This window comes from Carassius carassius, chromosome 28, assembly GCF_963082965.1.
Source record: "Carassius carassius chromosome 28, fCarCar2.1, whole genome shotgun sequence".
NCBI lineage: Eukaryota > Metazoa > Chordata > Actinopteri > Cypriniformes > Cyprinidae > Carassius > Carassius carassius.
The window spans coordinates 15,188,121-15,206,323 of NC_081782.1; the positions used below are offsets into that span (position 1 = coordinate 15,188,121).

Here is an 18,203-nt window from a genome sequence, read left to right on the forward strand (position 1 = left end):
GAGGACCAGGCCTGGGCTTTTAGTTGTGTTTTGGTTTTTATTTTATGCGCACCAGTCGTCCGTGAGGGGCTGGTGCGCTGTTTTGTGTTTATTTTGAAATTAAAATGTTTTTGATTGTTCGCCGGTTCCCGCCTCCTTCTTCCGGATGAATATGAAGGTTGATATCGTTACAAAGATATAATAAGATTAGGTTTATTAATACAATAAATACAAAATATGTGGTATTACTATAAACTGACAGATTATGAATGCATTTTCCTCCCAAAATTAATTTATTTTAAAGCAAGGCAGGGGTGTCCAGACCTGCTCTAGGAAAGCAAGTGTTCTGTGGAGTTCAGCTCTAACTCACCTGCCTGGAATTTCTAGTAAGACTTTTTTGTTTTAAAATTCCCAAGAACCTTGATAAGCTGGTTCAGGTGTGTTTAAATGGCTAGATCACCCAAAAATAAACATGTCATTAATTACTAACCCTCATGTCATTTCAAACCCGTAAGACCATCATTCATCTTCAGAGCACAAATTATGAAATTTTTTAGAGATGCCCCGATCATGATTTTTCATGGCCGATATCGATTTTTTTTTTACAAGCAAACTGGAACGATACCGATTTCCGATTTTTTTTTTTTATCTTTAAGCAACAAACAAGAAAGAAGGAAAGTATGCATAAACAAGATGTTTATTTGGTATTTAATAGGCTAAACTGGCTTTTGGCTATTGAAAACAATAACCGTGACAGTCTGAAATTAACGGCAGTAACTGCACAGTAATTAGCCTAAATTCAATACAAACATAGATTGTACAGACATCAGCATTTAGCTTTTGTTTTTGAATTGGGTTGAAACGACATAGAACTGGCCTTAAATGAAAAGATTAATTGTAATCATGTGAAATTAAAGGCAACAACTGCATAGTTCTACAGTCCAATATTGAGGAAAAGCTCAATGAAACCCCTTTCACACTGCGATTCCGGCAAATACAGGTCCTGCAATGACACGTGACATCAGGGCGTGATGTGTAATGTACAAGTCGAAAACATTAGGCACGTTATACTTTCACTGAAGCTGGCGAACGATCTCGGTGTCAGCGCAGAAAGTGAGGAACTAACTGATCTCTGCTTCATACAGTTTGCACACTTTTTTTTTTTCGTGAACGTTGATCCTTCAAAACAGCCGCTAAAAGAGTTGCACGATAACGTGCGTCATCACTACGACACGCCATTAGATCTGGCTTTTGTTCACACAGCGCTCGTCCCGGGATTGAACCCGGCAATGTTACTAGGTCCCCGACCCGGGTTCAATGCTGGAATCAGTCCCGGGATGTGTTTGCTTTCACACAGAAGTCGACCTGGCAATGTTCCTACAATTTGCCGGGTCCGACGTGCAGTGTGAAAGGGGCTTAAGAGGTTTCTTAATCAGCATTTAGTATTTGTTTTAGTTTTTTAATTTGGTTTAAAAAAATAAGTCTTTACCAGTGAGACTAAATAAAAGTATGCTATATAAATAAATTTTAAAATCAAATAATTTTGGTGAGAATAAAACAAAGATGCAAAGTGTTTCATTCATCCAATTAAAAAAAAAATGGGTTATGATTTACATCTATATTTTTTTACTTGATCCAATGAAAAATAAATAACTATTGTCTCAAGTAAAAAAATAGATGTGAATCATTACCCAATTTCTTTTTAATTGGATCAATGAAACACTTTTTTTCAGTGTGTACAGCAGGTGATTTTTACATCAAATTAAGTCAATGTAATTTTAAAGTAAAATAAAATTAATTATCCTAATGCAGAACTGACGTTTACTTCTGGCTTTTCAAATGTGTTTGCAAGTTATACTTTACACACACAAAAAAAAGCAGTTTAGTCTGTTTTGTTTCTCATCCAACACGCGAGCAGTTGATCTGAACATCCCTTCACTGTCTACACGTGTGCAGGTACAGTATGCTCGCGCAGCTTCATTGAGTGCAGGAAAGGGGCTGTTATTTTGTTATTTTGCGCTTCCTGTTATCTGTTCCTCAGAAATGTAGCTCTAGACTTCCAGTGCTGAACGGCTGCCCGTGTCCTGTGCACAGACTTCGAAATAACTTCCACACAAATGACATTATAGCGAATGATTACAATGTAGTTTGAGCACGCGAGCGCACTTCCGGAAAAATCAGCTGAAAAGACTGGCCGATTACCAATTGCGTATTTTAAGCAAAAACTGTCTGGTTCCAAATTATGGCCGGTCAACTGGTGCATCCCTAATATTTTTATGAAAATGCGAGAGATTTCTGAACCTCCATAAAGGCTGCAATGCAACTGAAATGTTCCCAGAGTCATAGTAAGGACATCAGTAAAACAGTTCATGTGGCATCAATGCTTCAACCACACTTTTACAAAGCTACAAGAATACGTTTTTGTGCAAAGAAAACAAAAATAGCGACTTTATTCAACAATTCAGCTCCAAATCACATATGTTGCCATTAAGGAGAGTAAAAAGAAGCATGAAAATTGCTTTCCTCTGCAAATTGAAATGAAATTGAAGTATCCAATGAAGACCCTAGCAGTATGGAGTATATGGTGAGGTTTTTTTTTTCAAGGTTAATAAATGATTTGTTAAAGTTAATACACAATAATTTGAGTTCTCCATCCTTTTAAATACTTCTGGACCTAGCAGTTTACAGTATGCAATTCCATGTTTCTGGGACTGATATATGGACTGAACTTGAGCAACCGTCCTGAACTCAGGTACACATTTGGAATACTGAAGAAGTAGTTTCTGGAGCCAGTTCCTGTTCCTGGAATAAGGTTTGATTGGTTACCCATGAATGCCAATTAGAAAATGAGCAGTTTGATATTTCTGCTATTTTGTGTAATTTTGTAATGTGGTTTCAACTGTATTTAACTGTGTGTAATTATATTGCTTGTTTAACAAATACACTTTGATCATTTGTGACCTTGTCTTTTGACTCATTACAAGACAAATCACACAAAAAATGCTTTGTTGAAGGGAGTAACTGTAAATAGAAAATATTTAAAGTAACTAGAACTAATTGTGTGGAACCACTGTCCATAATTTAAATGAGTAATTTGAAACAAACCTCCTTATGTTGATAGAGTGAAACAAATTTGGCTAGATTGTAATAAACCAAAACATGTTTAGTTAACTTAACTGGTTTAAGTTAAAGCAAAGTAAATAAATTGATTTGGTTGGATATTACTATTTCACATAGATTCTACCTCATTCAGTTGTGTTGTCACAACACAACAAGTTTGCATAGATTAAAAAAATTCCATTAACGTTATCAAAACACAATTTGGTTGTGTGGAACCACTGTCCATAATTAAATTGTGTAAGTTTAAAGAGTAATTTTTTTGATTGTAGGAACTACCAAAAGTCCAGCGTTTGTGAGTCAGAATAAACCAATATCCCGGAGTAATTCATGTACTGAAACAGTACACTGACTGAACTGCTGTGAAGACCGAACTGAAGATGAACACAGAGCAGAGCCAGATGACGAACGAACACGCCCACTGCTGGAGCAGTTCTCGTTTTCGAGTCAAGAACCGGTTGCATCGGTTTTCGGATCACCAGTACACTGAACCGAAAGCTGTTTCTTTCAGACACGTCCGATTTGAGAACCGATGGACTGATGATACTGTGCATGCTTGTAATTTTTGAAGTATTTTGTTAAACATCGGAAAGTGTGATAAAATAAATAACTATATTTTATTTTTTTAATTTTTTTTTTTTTAAGATGAATGTTTCTAATCTGTATATTGTAGATTAATGGGTTTTCAGGGAAGTTGGGCAATAATTATGACTCTAAAGACTCAATGTTTAATAGGATAAGGGATGATTGATGAAATATCTGTACTGTATTTATAGTTAATGATGACACATTCACAAATTGAGTTTGTAGTAAACAGAACATGATTAAGAGTAGAGCAGCTGATGATACTGTACTGCAGCACGTGCCGGTTAGAGCGATTCTCGTTCTTGAGTCAAGAACCGGTTGCATCGGTTTTTTGGATCATCAGTAATCTGAACCGAAAACCGTTTCTTTCCATAGACAGTAAAAGAAATGGACACAGCGACCCCATTGGATTCAACGCAGACAAGTGAAGCAAATTAGAAGCACGCACTTCCTGGGGGTCGAGCGTACTGCACAGACTCAAACTGAGCTTGATGACATAGATGTCACATGAGCAACCTGTCTGACAATTGTAAGTCTTCTAATCGCTGTGCCAAGAGAAATCTGAATCACCCACCGAATCTTGATTCTGAACTGATTCTGTGCTAATGTTATGAGCGGGGGTAAAACAGGGGCTTGAACGAAGGGCAATCTGGCAAAACGTAGGTTCATTTAATAACAAATACATTGCAATGGATTATGTATAGTAAGTGGATCATGGTTTCTGCGCTGATGACACCTAATTTATTTACTTTATATCTTCAAGACTTAAAGGTTTAGTTCACTCAAAAATCAAAATTATGTCATTTAATAACTCACTCTCATGTCGTTCCAAACCAGTAAGATCTCCGTTTATCTTCGGAACACAGTTTAAGATATTTTAGATTTAGTCCGAGAGCTCTCAGTCCCTCCATTGAAACTGTGTACGGTATACTGTCCATGTCCAGAAAGGTAAGAAAAACACCATCAAAGTAGTCCATGTGACATCAGAGGGTCAGTTAGAATTTTTTGAAGCATCGATGATACATTTTGGTCCAAAAATAGCAAAAACTACGACTTTATTCAGCATTGTCTTCTCTTCCGTGTCTGTTGTGAGAGAGAGTTCAAAACAAAGCAGTTTGTGATATCTGGTTCGCGAACGAATCAATCGATGTAACCGGATCTTTTTGAACCAGTTCAACAAATCGAACTGAATCGTTTTAACCGGTTCGCGTCTCCAATACGCATTAATCCACAAATGACTTAAGCTGTTAACTTTTTTAATGTGGCTGACACTCCCTCTGAGTTCAAACAAACCAATGTCCTGGAGTTATTCATTTACTCAAACAGTACACTGACTGAACTGCTGTGAAGAGAGAACTGAAGATGAACACCGAGCCGAGCCAGATAACGAACAAAAGACTGACTCGTTCTCGAGTCAACTATCCCTTTAAATCCTTGTATGCAAATTATTGCTGTTACTTTATTTGGGTGCATTGTTGCTAAACTTAATTGTAAGCTAATGATTATGAGGTATTTAACTGACTAAAGTTATGATTACTGACTTTATATATTTGAATGTTTGATAGACTTGATGCCATTACTTCATCGCCAGTGACGTCATTACGTCGAGCGTAAAAGAACGTCATATTTTCCGCGCGCACCCAAGTGAACGTGTCGAGTAGAAATCAGCATTAAAGGGGTCATATGACGCTTTATTTTCATTATTTCGTGTATTTGGTGTAACAGAATAACTTGACATGCATTAATGTTCGAAAAACACATTGTTTTTCAAAAACTATAACTTATTGTAGGTCCTCTATGCCACTACTTTTCTACAAAGTCCCTCCTTCCAAAAAGCACAGTCTGCTCTGATTGGCTGACTGACCCAGTGCATTGTGATTGGCCGAACACCACAAGCACTCATCGGAAATGTAACACCCCTTTCCATAATCGCGAGTTTCATCTTTCAAAATAAATGTAAATGTAAATGAATAATGTCCTTATTTTTACATCAGTTCAAGCTCGAAAGGGGAGTGGAGTGACAGACAGTGATGAAGCTTGTATGTTAAGACAGGGTCACATCACAGAGTCAGCTATCTCTCTCTCTCTCTCAAACACACACACACATGCACGCACGATGTGCAAAACTCAGCATTTGAACAGTCAATGGTAAATAATTAAACTAATAAAAAAATATAGCCAGATTGTCTATAGATTGTCAGAATGACCTCCTCTTCTAGGTTCACAGAACGGTCATCCATAAAATGTGTTACTGTTCTGCTGTAAGTAATCTTTCTAGGTTCACAGAACAGTCATCCATAAAATGTGTTACTGTTCTGCTGTAAGTAATCTTTCTAGGTTCACAGAACGGTCATCCATAAAATGTGTTACTGTTCTGCTGCAAGTAATCTTAAAGCTTCCTAAATGCATCTACTTTCCGAAGGCCAAATAAAGTGATTTTGCTTTCACCAAGAAACACACAGCATCTCCCTGACATGGCTGCTTCAACACTAAGTGCGGTTACTGAAACCACGCCTTCTTTCTTTGCATGAAAATTTGGGCAGCATTATGCAAATATTTACACATGTTGGGGAGTGTTTGAATGAGCAGTTTTATGTGGGCGTGGCAGAAAACTTTGATAAAGAATATCTCCTTGGTTTTGAGACTTTAGTGTTTGTAACTTAAGGGATCCTATCTATGCTTGTAACACTCCAAAGAGAAAGGAAAACTTGAAATTGCATCATATGACCCCTTTAAGCCGATTACTGGTGCACTAAAACAATATGGTTCCGCCTTTGCTATATAGTCTGACATATATTAGCTGACATGCACTATTTAATACTAATGCAACTTTATCTATACTGTCCATGTTTATTTATTTGTCTGTAAATGTAGTTCTCTGATTTTTTAGTTTGACATGCTATGAACTACTTCCTTTTAGAAAAATGTGACATTCTTTTTCTTCAGGCCCAAGGCTTTTTTTTTCTTCAGGCCCCTCCTTGTAGACACACCTATACAAAATCTATCATGATATCACAGTAAAATACATATTTTCTATCTAAAAATAAAGTAATGGTTATATAATGGCTCAATCAGAATTACACTATGCAGGTTTTATTTAGGTACAAAGAACACATTTTCCATACAGTGTGAAAATTTTTTTTTTTAGACCTCAAGTACAGATAACAGGTGTGAACATTTGTATTCTTTGCACCATTTTTTGCTGGCATTGTGTGAAGCATAAAGGCCTTAGGTAAATAAATTTGAGATATAGTTTCAGTTGACTTAAGCATTCATTGATAGTGAAAATCTCCTTTAGAAAACAACAACATATTACATTAAAAATAAACTAAAAATTAAATCAAAATCAAGAGTCCATTTGATCAGCATGGCCTTTTCTTAGTCCACACCAGAATACTTTTCTTGGGCGTGATGGAATGCTTTTTCATTGTGTACAGCAAACATTTTCATCAATGCAAAATATCACATCAGATGTTTTGATGTTTGTATTAACAACAATCAAAGCAGCGATTCATGTTCCCTTGTTTTCAAATGTATTATTAACCAAATCCATATAGAACACTGGCAATAAAAATGTATTTTAACATACACAAGAATGTTTTGTCTGAAACACACTATTTTCCAGACACGTCTGGACCACATTCAAGACAAATGTGCAAAACAAAGAAACAAGTTAAGTGCCAGAAAACAACTACTTTATAAATAAGTTTTCTATATATCACAGCCAACTGAAAGCCTTTAATGACACAGGCTTTAGTTATATTACATATAATAAATTTGCATATGACAAGAGTCTTAAAAATTATAAAATAAACACTGCCAAATATAGCAAAGCAGTCTTTTACTGATGTTTTACTGGTATCCTGGCCAGGAAGTAGGGTTGAGGGTTAAAAAAAAAATTCATTGACCATAGCATCAACTGGCTGACACCCGTATTTTATAGTCCATAATTATTTTTATTTTTTTGTCTGTGTGGAGTGGACATGGATCTCTATGCTGAGTCCTCTACTTCATGCTAAAGTGCCAGATAAAGTGTCTTTGAAGAACAAGGCACCATACCAGACCTCAGGAGCACACCACTCAAAGCCTTTTGCAGTCCTGCATTGAGAAGTTGCAGCTATTGATGCTGACCCTTCTCCTGCTCTGGCTGTCTGCTACAGGGGACAGTGTCTGAGTTAGGCTGACTTGTGCATTGCTAAAAGATGCTATCCTCCCATTCCCGGCAATCTGCAAGTTGACAGTGGTGGCATAACTGTTTTTTAAAGTTGTTTTGGACCCTTGATTAGGAATACTTTCTTCTGTTTTGCCTTCGGTTGGGCCCTCAATGGGACTCTCTCTCAAATTTGGATTAGCTGGAGCAACATATGGACAGATCATAGTGCTCCGACAAGTCGATTCTGCAACCTCTATGTCATCTTGCTCTGTCTCTGTGCAGGACAAAACAACAGTTTCAGTACTGGGCTCTGTGTTGTGTTTAGTTAACATATCATGTACATCCGGCCAGGCGATGCTTGTGTAAGGTTTTCCGCTAAGAATGGTCGTTTCAGTTGTTAGTCTAACAGGTGAAAGAGGGCCAGGGCTGATAGAAGATGGGCTGCCACTGTATGAACCCGCATGAGGACTTATTAACCCCAATTCTGAGCCCACTGACCATCGTCCCGTTTCTGCCCAAGACCTGCGTTCGTGTCTAGTTGGACTGGGTGGTCTATCCCCTATAGCAACAAAGGGCAAACTGGCTCCTCGTAGCCTCCTCTGGCTCTGAGAGTTGGTTGCTGAACATGAAGACATTCCCATTGGGGTAGGAGAAATGATTCTGGTGCCTCTTTGTGTAGAGTTTGCTTCCACTTTTGTTGGAGAATATGCAGTTGTTAACGAGGGATTCCTTGGCTGTGGATTAGCAAAACCCCATACACTTGTAGGAATGCCAATAGGGGGTGGAGAAGTGATTCTGGGGCTCTCACAGGGGGATAATGAACAAGCTGAGGTTGATCTTGAGATTTCCAAAGATAGAGGGGTAAAAAAGCCACCTTGCCTGGGGGCTCTGGGATTTGGTGGCTTTGTTACAAGATGAATGGAGTGGATCGGAGCAGGTGGAGGGGAGCAGATTCTGGTGACTGACGATGGGCAAATAGAAGGGGACTGTACACGGGAGCTAGGCTCAGAGAATGGAAAGGGACGAGCAACCCTATTGTGCAAGGTGTTTCTTTGAGGATCATGGAAATGAGGGAATCCACCCATATTTGAGGGTGGTGCTTTTTTAGGGTTAGTGGCCCATGTGTTATTACTTAAGCTGTTGTTATTGTTATTATTATCATTTAAACTGGTGTAAGAAGGCTGTTCAAGAGCAGCAGAATTTAGGCTGTTAGGAGATGGAGCTGAATGTAGGCTAACTGGAGGTGCAGGGGATATTGAGCGTTGACTACGGTAAGGAGGAGGGGTCTGAACTGTTGCTGGACTAGGCTGAAGACTGTTCGATCTGAATGGGGATGGACAAGACCTTAGGGGTTGACTCCCAACCCCGGTGCTGGGTGTATTCCTAAAACCTGACTCTGCACTTGAGTCGAAGGTGATGGGTTTGGGTGATGGTGACCTTAGCCTTACAGAAGATGTTGGCAGAGGAGAGGAGATTACGGGTAAGGAAGCAGTCTGAAGATGTGCACCTCTTCTCTTGGCCATCGTTTGGGAAATTGTCTGACTGATACAAGAGGCAGCAAGAGACTTTGTAAGAGCTGAGGCTGTTGATGACAATCTGGAGTTCTGGTCACTTCTAATTGGAGAGGGTGACCGCATTCGCAAGTTTGGACTAAAGGCAGACTGTTGTTTGGCATCTAATGGACTTACACAACCAAAAGGAATGTTTGAAGGCTTATCCTTAGTAGCCTGGGAAAACAATTGTCTGTGTGTAGAAAGGCCAGAAGCTGAAGTATCCTGGATCTGTTCCTCAAACCGCAATGAAGTATGTGGTACTCTAAAAGGCAAGATAAGACAGATTAAAATGAAATCAAATACTTAGACTGCTGTAATATAAACTACACCATCATAACTTAAATATCAAATGGATACACCCTATAACTACAGCTTGGTTTGTGACATGCTTAGCAGACTACCTCTGAGTTGCTGGAGATGATGGATTCCAATTGGTGAAGGAACTTCTCTTTCCTGTGGTGGGGGGTAGATTGGAAGGTCTTTGGCTAGTAAACATTGGAAGCTCATCCAAAGGAGGTCCACCTACAGAGGGTGTACATGGTGGGCTCAATGTCTTTGAATTATTGCTTACGTCTCCTTTGGATTTAACATCCAGTGGATTACACTTGCTGCATGAACCAGTCAGAGGCATCAGTTGTGTAGGGCTTGTTGTAACATCCTTGGCTACAGGGTACGAAAGCTCAGATCCTTCAGAGATAACTTCAGAGTTTAGAACACAGGGTGCTGGCTGTAATGGGGGACATGCATCAACTTCGCTAACAGAGGTCACTACAGGTGTTATTTCCTCCATGCTAGTGGTTTCAATATCAGATTGATTCTGCTTGGAATTCATATGTCCTGTATGTATTTCATCTTGTTTATCATTTATGGACAATATGCTTTCTGAGTGCTGAACAGTTAAGCCCATTTTCTCCTCTACACTGTGAGTCTCTTTTACTAAATGTTTAATGATTACTGAGTCAATAAAAAATTCACTACTTGGAACAGAATTGCTCACAAGAGCCAGGTTCTCTTCTTGCAATATCGGTCTTTCTTCAGTCCTATTTATTGCAGTGGATTTGTCTACAGTATATGAATGATTCTTCTGAACGGATTGTAGTACATTGTCAGCATGCTCGTCCAATGGTAATCTGGCTAGTTTGGATGGCACTTCAGGCTCAGCTTGGACTTGAGTTCCAGCGCAAGCTGACAAGGAGTGATCTCCTTCGTGTAGGTTAGACTCCCATTTTTCTAAAGAGCTTTCTCTATGATCTGATATCACAGAAATCTGTGATTCTACAACAGTTGTTAATATTTGAACTGAAGTTGCAGAGGATTCAGCAGATGAAAAATACAGTGAATTAGATCCATTTGTTGACATTTCATCTGGGGGCCCAATGAGATTACAATCATTTTCTTGGTGATATGTTGTAGACAGCTTCTCCCTTAAAATGATGTGACCAAAAGGTTCAACAGGTGTTGATACTGAAGATTCTGTTGCAACAAAACAGTAGGCAACATTTTAAAATAATGAGTAGAATAATATCACACAAGATCATAATTTAATTATATATGGATTATGAACTCACCCATGGGCTGATTAAGGATCCTTATATCCCCCTGGTGTAGTTGTACTTGCCGAGACTTAGGAGAAGTGCTCCCTTTTCCCTCCACTGACCAGGCTCCCCTACTCACTCGTGTTCTCTTCTGGTGCAGTGGTACTTTCATGCTGCTTGCTTTTGCTGTGTACATGCGTGCAAGCATTTGCACTTTATTAAGAATCTTTTCTGAGTTTTCTACCAAGCATTGATTGACTGCTCCACCATCAAAAAAACCTAAATCTGATACCTCTTCCATTCCTTCATAAAGGGTACGACTACACGTTACCACCTTGCCATTACGAGACCAACGGCCGACTTTAATCTGACTGGGAAGGCTATCCAGGTTTCCATGAGAGGACATCCTAGCACTTATTCTACTTCCATATTGAAGAGGTTTAACAGCTGTCTCTTTAGTCTGCAGATTAGATGTGTCTGAAGTGTCTGGATAGCATTGTGAACGATCATGTTTATGCTGCACCTCGGTTATTGCGCAATTTAGGAATGTCTTGTTTTCATTAGAAGCAATTGTTTCATCACCACAGACATTTTCCTTTGAGAAAGGGGCTTTCAGAGAATCTTGGCAAGTTCTTTCTTTCTCTTTCCAGAGTTCCATACAGGGACTGAACTCAAAATTATCCTTATCCTTTTTATCTGCAATCTCGATGTTTAAAAATTCTTTTTGTTCTTGGATAACATCTGAATGTGCAATAGAAATGGCTGTATCAGCAGATTCATCATGGTTAAAATTCTGGTCAACTTGGTCTGATGTTGGGAGTAATAAAGATGCTGCATCAGTTTCAACACAGTCTGAGCGGCTACTCTCAGGCTCAAGTAGACTGTCATGGCGAACACAAACATTGAATCGAGACACCGAATCTTTCACTAATCCAGCAGGAATATGAGAGAAGCTGTTTCTTCGGGGTGTCTGACCCTCCTCGACCCCTGCCTCTGCTGCCTCATAATAGCTGCGTATCTTCTCAATAATTTGCTTGTCACTTTTGGTAAGTTTTTGCTCAGTTTCTGCTTTGGGGACAAGAGAGCTGTCAGTTGTTTTTAATGCAGTAGAAATGTGAGCACAAACTGACTTAGCCGTACATGCTGTGTCATCAGTGGTTTTGTCCAAATTGTCAGATAATTGAGGTTCTGTACTTTTACTAACGGAGTCCTCCTCAGTGTCTTTTTCCCCTTTTTCATCTGTGACCGTTACCATTTCTGGTTTTGATGATTCACTATGTCTGGGCTCTGGTAATGTCAACTCTTCTGATTGATTCAGTTCTTTGGAGCTGTGCAATAGTGATGATGATTTCTCAAGCTCCTCTGCTGGATCAACATTTGCTTCACAGGATGGATGGCTGTCCTCTTCTTTGTCTGACCCATCTACCAGCATTTCTTCTGGTTCTGATCTTTCGGTATCATTGGTCTGATATTTATTTTCATCCACCTCAGCTATTAGTGGTTTAGATTCATCTAACTGCTGTTTCTCTGATGACTGGACTTCCGGGGACTCTGGAGTCAACTGGCACATTGGAAGACAAAAAAAATGAATACAATTAAATGTTCTTATAACTAGAAGCTTACATTAACAGCATTATTAATACAAAGTCACTGATGTCAATGTGTATACCAATAGCAATGAAGCATTGTGTTGAGTTACTAAAGCAATTACTGTCTTGGCATATTGTTTTAGGTGTCAAAATGTTCTATATGTACCACTTCAGATGTTAACTCTGCCATGCCTTGTCGGGCACGGCTCTCATTAATGAACTGCATGATTTCCTCAGTAATGGACAGTGTTGGAGGTGGAGGGAGTGGGGTCATGTCAACCTCGTCATGACATAAAGCCAGATCATCACGGCCAGATTCAACTTCAATGACAGAAGATGCCAGAGTGCTGGTACTGCCTGATGAGCCCATGCTATCAGCCTGTGGGCACAGTTCCTCTTCACTTCCAGCCTGAAAACCCAGCAAATTTACAGAAGCAAAGATATACAAAGATTATAATCATGTAATTTTGGACCTTAGAACAACATTTAATCACAGCTGTGATACCAAAAGTAAAAACAAAACCTATTGCTACAAGTTTGCATCACGTGGCAAAAACTATAGAATTAAGGCTATATAATATATAATGTTTAATGTAAGAAAGTGAAATCCTCTCACACCTTTATAGAACCTGGATTCCATGAACAGTGAAGCCATGGCAGACCAGAAAGAGAAAGATAGAAACAAAAATGATTTTACTTTTTTTATATATATATAGGCTTTGTCATTCTTACAATCTATATCTCTGTCCCAATTGTGTTTACTTTTTCATCAAATATCATCACTGATCAAAGAACAACAAGATAACAGAATTATAGAAAGTGAAAGAACTAAAGTCTACACTCACCACTTTGCTGGAACGCAGCTTCAATATCTTTGGCAGGTGCTTGAGGCATATAAAGATTATATTAGATTTTAGACTTTCAACTTTAGAAACTTTACAATAATTGTAATTTGATGCCAGCATTAATATAACTTAAACAACACTAAATCAATAATTAACCTATATAACATATACAATGAAAAATATACTGAAATATATATTTAAATGTTTTAAATATTTGTTAGAATTGTAAAAAATCTGAGATTAGATTATATTCACCAGACTGTCTCCTCCCACGCTTGTATGGCAGGTTACCCTCTAGGAGGAGGGGAAGGCTTTTCTTGGCTTTCTCAGGGGTGTAGATGAACTCTGGTGGCTCTGTCAGGAGTTATGCAGTTCACTTTTATGAGTATCTGAAATAGCGCGGTGTGGCATTTTAAACAATTCTAATGAACACTACATGCCAGACCTGATTGCCTTCTTCCTCTGTGGTAGCTTTGAACATCATCCAGTCGTGGAGAAGGCATTGGTTTTCTTATTGGCTCCTGATCAAACTGTGGTGCTAAGTATGGCACAAAACATGAATAATCCACAACTAGTCACACACATTGCCACAAGTGATAGTTGAAAGAATTCAAGAATTCAAATAATAGCCTACTTACATTGACAAAAGTTGTCACCAAGAACCTGCCTTGCCTGGAAAACATGTTATAAATAGATATTTAGTGCTCTGGTGTCCATCTGTAAACCATTTCTAACTGAACTAGCGGAACTCAAAATGTTGGTCAATTTTGACTGTGCACTATCCTTAACACAATGATGCATAGTTTGACATAAAAAATAAAAAAAAACTCTTACTTTTTGGGGTAAGGATGCAGGATGATTTTCCACTATCATCCTTTTGAGGTAATGTAGCCACAGCCGCTTCTCCTCCTGGTTTTTAGCCTACAATGAAATATCGTAAGATTTTTAGCTTCTCATTACTATCATTTCCTTTTTCATTTCTTTTAACACAAAACAAGTAATGCCAACTACAAAGTGTTCCAGTAATAAAATTCCCTGTCTGAATATTTTACCTGAACAATGTGTTGCTGTTTTGGGATCGTTTGGTCAGACACCTTAAAACAGAGGGGATCCTTCATGTTCTCCACTAAGAGCAGATTACAACACTTCAAAAATGAGAGGGAGAGAGAGAAAAACATGAGTTTTGCAAATCATAAATCCTTTAAGTAAAATGCTACACTCCAACTGCAGATATATAGTAGATTTAGAACTGAAATCTGATCACAAATGATGGTGACTTACAAAGATGTGAGTGCTGTATATGAAATGATCCATCCTCTTCTTGGCAATGAGAAGCATTTTGTCAAAAAGAAAGAATGCTCTTTCCTTTTTCACTCGCTGAACTCGGAAGGAGCCTTCAAGTACCAGCTCTCCAAAACCACTGAGATCAGGCCCGGCCCAGTTCAGCAACAAGCTCTCAATCTCCTATAAAAAGAAGTAACATTTGCATTTGCAAGTAAGAGTTACAGAATATCTGATTCTGTCAAAAGTCATAGGGAGCATTTGATGGCTGGGATTACCTGCAGTCTGACTGCATGTTCCTGTTTCCTCTTCATGTCATTGATGTACCAGGCAACTGCTGTCATGGTAATAATGGCATCTTCCACCACCTCATACCCAGGATCACTTTTATCAAAGTGTTTGGATAGTTCCTACCACAAGAGGGAGACAGCAGTTCAGATGTAGAGTCTGACAAGTGTTACACGTCTGTTTTAAAATTTACTAGCATGGCCCCATTTGCCCCTGCTAGCAGATGTCAAAGCTACGCCATCTTTCTGCAAAAAACATATATATATAAAAAAAAGAAAAACAGGATGAGATTTAAGGTATTGTACTCCACTGACCTGCAACAGGAGGTGATATTTAAGAATCCTTTGCACTGGTTTTAGCAGGTAAGTCTCCAAAGGCAATGAGTGACACAGAGTGGCCTGCCTTTCCTGGAAGAAGCGCACCAGGCTCTCGTTCTTCATGCAGTCCCGCAGGACTGTTACTGAGCTGGACGGAAACAGGGAGGAAGACGTTTCAGCAGGGTGGTCTACTGGGAGACTCATCAGTTTGGCAGCTTTGCCTGACAGCACTTCATCTTATCCTAAGGCCTGCAGTAATGCATTCAGCTGGAGGCTGTGTAAACCTACAAATGCACTTACAAAACGCTCAGTCTCCGAATATTAAATACAACTCAGAAATATTTGTTTTGGTGCAACCTCCTGTTTCTTACATTTTCATTAAAAAAAAGGTTTTTCTTTAGCTTGTTTCACCACCATTTGATGCATATATAATGTGTTCTGCCTTATAAAATCTAGAATAAAATACTTAATAAAAATTACTTCAATAAATATTCTTTTAAGAATCTGAGTAACTGCAGAGTTATTTGCATTAACAGCTAATTCTCTAAAGGTGGATCAGAATCAGCTCTAGGAGAACATCTGTTGCTGCTGTACCAGAGGCCCATGGGAATACTAAAAGAGCGGCTGAAAGGTATTCCAAGTAGTCATCACCCAGGCATGTTTGCCTCTGATATGCCTAATTTTTCTACTAGACATATAGCTAACACGGACTAATTAAAACCACATGATCATCACTGTGGTTGACATCTACATCACATGATTCTAATTAGGCTGTCCACAAAAATGCCACATACTTTTATCATTATGCAAAAGAGTTTTCAGGGATACTTGCGGGGCAATTCAGGTTTTTCACTATTTCGTCAGTTCAAAATGCTATATATTCACAGTTAAAATAAATTTTAAATATACATTTAAAATAATTTGTCATTTGTTTTGTGTCTCGCTCCACAAATTGATCAAAAATAAAGTAATACACTTAAAAATAAAGGTGCTTGAAAGGTTCTTACACTTTTATAATCTGAAGAACCTTTTGTGAAACAGATGTTAATGGTTCTTTATGGAACCATTTAGACATAAAAAGTTATTCTATGACATCGTGGAACACCTTTATTTTTTAAGAGTGTACTGTGAAATATTGCATTTCTCACAATGTAATTTATTCCTGTTATGGCAATGCTGAATTTTCAGCTTCATTACTCCAGTCTTTAGTTTTCATATGATCCTTTAGAAATAATCCTAATATGCTGAATTGGTGCCAAATAAACATTTCTAATTATTATCAATGTTGAAATCTATGATAATTTTTTTACAGAAATACACTGAAATACATTACAAATGTCTTCACAGTAATTTTTGTTTAATGTTTTCTGAATAAAAGTATTTATTTATACAACACACACACTCAAAATTTTTATGGTACTTTAATAAACATATCAAAGGAATAGAAATATTCTTTACTTACTTGGGGTAATTCATGCAGTATATGGTGTAAATGTCAAAAGCTTCACTCTAAAAGAAAAAAACAAAATCATAAATTCTTCCTACAATGACTTCAAACATAATGCTTTCATTCTATGAACAAAATTACACTGCTAACTATGGACATCAAAAATAGGAAAGAAACCAGACAAAAATATAACAGACAAATAAAAATGGCACAATCTAAGACTGGCATTCACTTGGCAGTACATTGGAGATTTTTCCACTGTTTGTGTACCAAAAAAAGAAGCAGTACCAAAACAAGCTAATCAAGTGAACCCCATCATCTGCTCTGGCAATGGCCAATATACCCAGATCTGACCAGATATGGGCAGCTCAGCAGATGCAGAGTTACAGTCACTGAACTACATCTGTACGAGCATGTAAACACATCTAATATGTTCTGCTCTATTTGAAGCCTGATATCTAGTCTAGAGGCGCTGCTTGATTTGGAACAAGTTTTCTTTTTTTATGTTGCAGAGATTATGGGGGGAAAAAACTTGACTTTGAGACAACATTAGAGAAGGTTCAATTGAGCTATACCCTCAAAATAACCCACCGGTAATAGCTTAATTGAATGTACTCTCTGCTTCCTAGGCCAACACTAATTGATCCTAACAGTGGCCGTTTCAACAGGAGGTAAACATTGGGTTTTGTTGCTTGAGACAGAGACAGAGACACGGCCACAGGCGATTTTAAAGGTAAAAAATGATTTCCTTCTTCCAAACCATGAAACAAATCTTTGCAAGAAGAGCCACGAGCACATTCAATCTCTCTAGCACTTTCAAACAATGATGTCCTTGTCTGGTTCCCATCCCAGTCTGGTCAGCTCATTGTTGTGTCATTGTGGTGAGAAGACAAGAACAAGAAGTATCTGCAAATGCACTTAGCTGAAATGTGCATGTGTTAAAAGTTCAACGCTGTTTGCTAATATGTTTAGGTTTCGTTTCACTGAGTCCATCTGTTTTCCTGGCCCAAACATATCTGTATGCTTCTGCCATACTGCCAAGCGAGGGCCCCAAGATTACAAATGAACAAAACTGGATTTCCCTTAGACAACACTTCTAGAATGACGTGCATTAAAACACAAACTCCTTGTCTTGAGATATGTGCATTGTTTGGAAGGAACAGGAAGAAATCTATATTTTACTAAGTCATGTGCTTACCCTCTCCACAAAGCACTCTGCTATGGCTGCTGCATGTGGGCTACGTTCCAGATCTTCTAAAAGCTCACTGTAAAAAACAAGAATCGAGTCAGTTTTCGTGCATGACACATATATTCCTGCTCACATAGTCTCACAAAAGCATTTTTAAGCTGACAGATTAATTGAGTGGCATATCAAGACCAGTTTTCTGACATAAGACTTGGACTATGCCTTTGTCTAAATTATGTTATTCCCTTTCTGAGGAAACATCTGGGACTGGAGTTTCAAGAAGACACTCTTGACTGGAACGGGCTCCAACTCCGGCCTGCGTTTCCAA

At 38.4% G+C, this 18,203-nt stretch overlaps 2 protein-coding genes across 2 annotated transcripts in view; both read right to left on the minus strand.

The window, feature by feature from the left end:
- Nucleotides 1-6,752: 6,752 nt before the first annotated feature.
- On the minus strand, nt 6,753-13,179 carry LOC132108060 (uncharacterized). Its single transcript, XM_059514534.1, has 5 exons — nt 13,130-13,179; nt 12,678-12,920; nt 10,956-12,483; nt 9,789-10,860; nt 6,753-9,649 (listed from the first exon to the last, which is right to left on the minus strand). The coding sequence occupies exons 2-5, from the start codon at nt 12,879-12,881 to the stop codon at nt 7,762-7,764; spliced, it is 4,692 nt and encodes a 1,563-aa protein (XP_059370517.1). The 5' UTR covers nt 12,882-12,920; nt 13,130-13,179; the 3' UTR covers nt 6,753-7,761.
- A 160-nt stretch (nt 13,180-13,339) lies between these two features.
- The window catches only part of LOC132107614 (pleckstrin homology domain-containing family G member 2-like), a 39,874-nt gene continuing 35,010 nt past the window's right edge, over nt 13,340-18,203 (minus strand). Inside the window, exons 5-15 of the mRNA XM_059513713.1 lie at nt 17,888-17,954; nt 16,705-16,751; nt 15,240-15,390; nt 14,916-15,047; nt 14,638-14,820; nt 14,409-14,501; nt 14,191-14,277; nt 13,995-14,028; nt 13,802-13,894; nt 13,612-13,710; nt 13,340-13,395 (exon numbers count right to left, since the gene is read on the minus strand). Of these exons, the coding sequence (XP_059369696.1) occupies nt 13,340-13,395; nt 13,612-13,710; nt 13,802-13,894; nt 13,995-14,028; nt 14,191-14,277; nt 14,409-14,501; nt 14,638-14,820; nt 14,916-15,047; nt 15,240-15,390; nt 16,705-16,751; nt 17,888-17,954 (1,042 nt within the window). The remainder of the gene's footprint in view (nt 13,396-13,611; nt 13,711-13,801; nt 13,895-13,994; nt 14,029-14,190; nt 14,278-14,408; nt 14,502-14,637; nt 14,821-14,915; nt 15,048-15,239; nt 15,391-16,704; nt 16,752-17,887; nt 17,955-18,203) is intronic.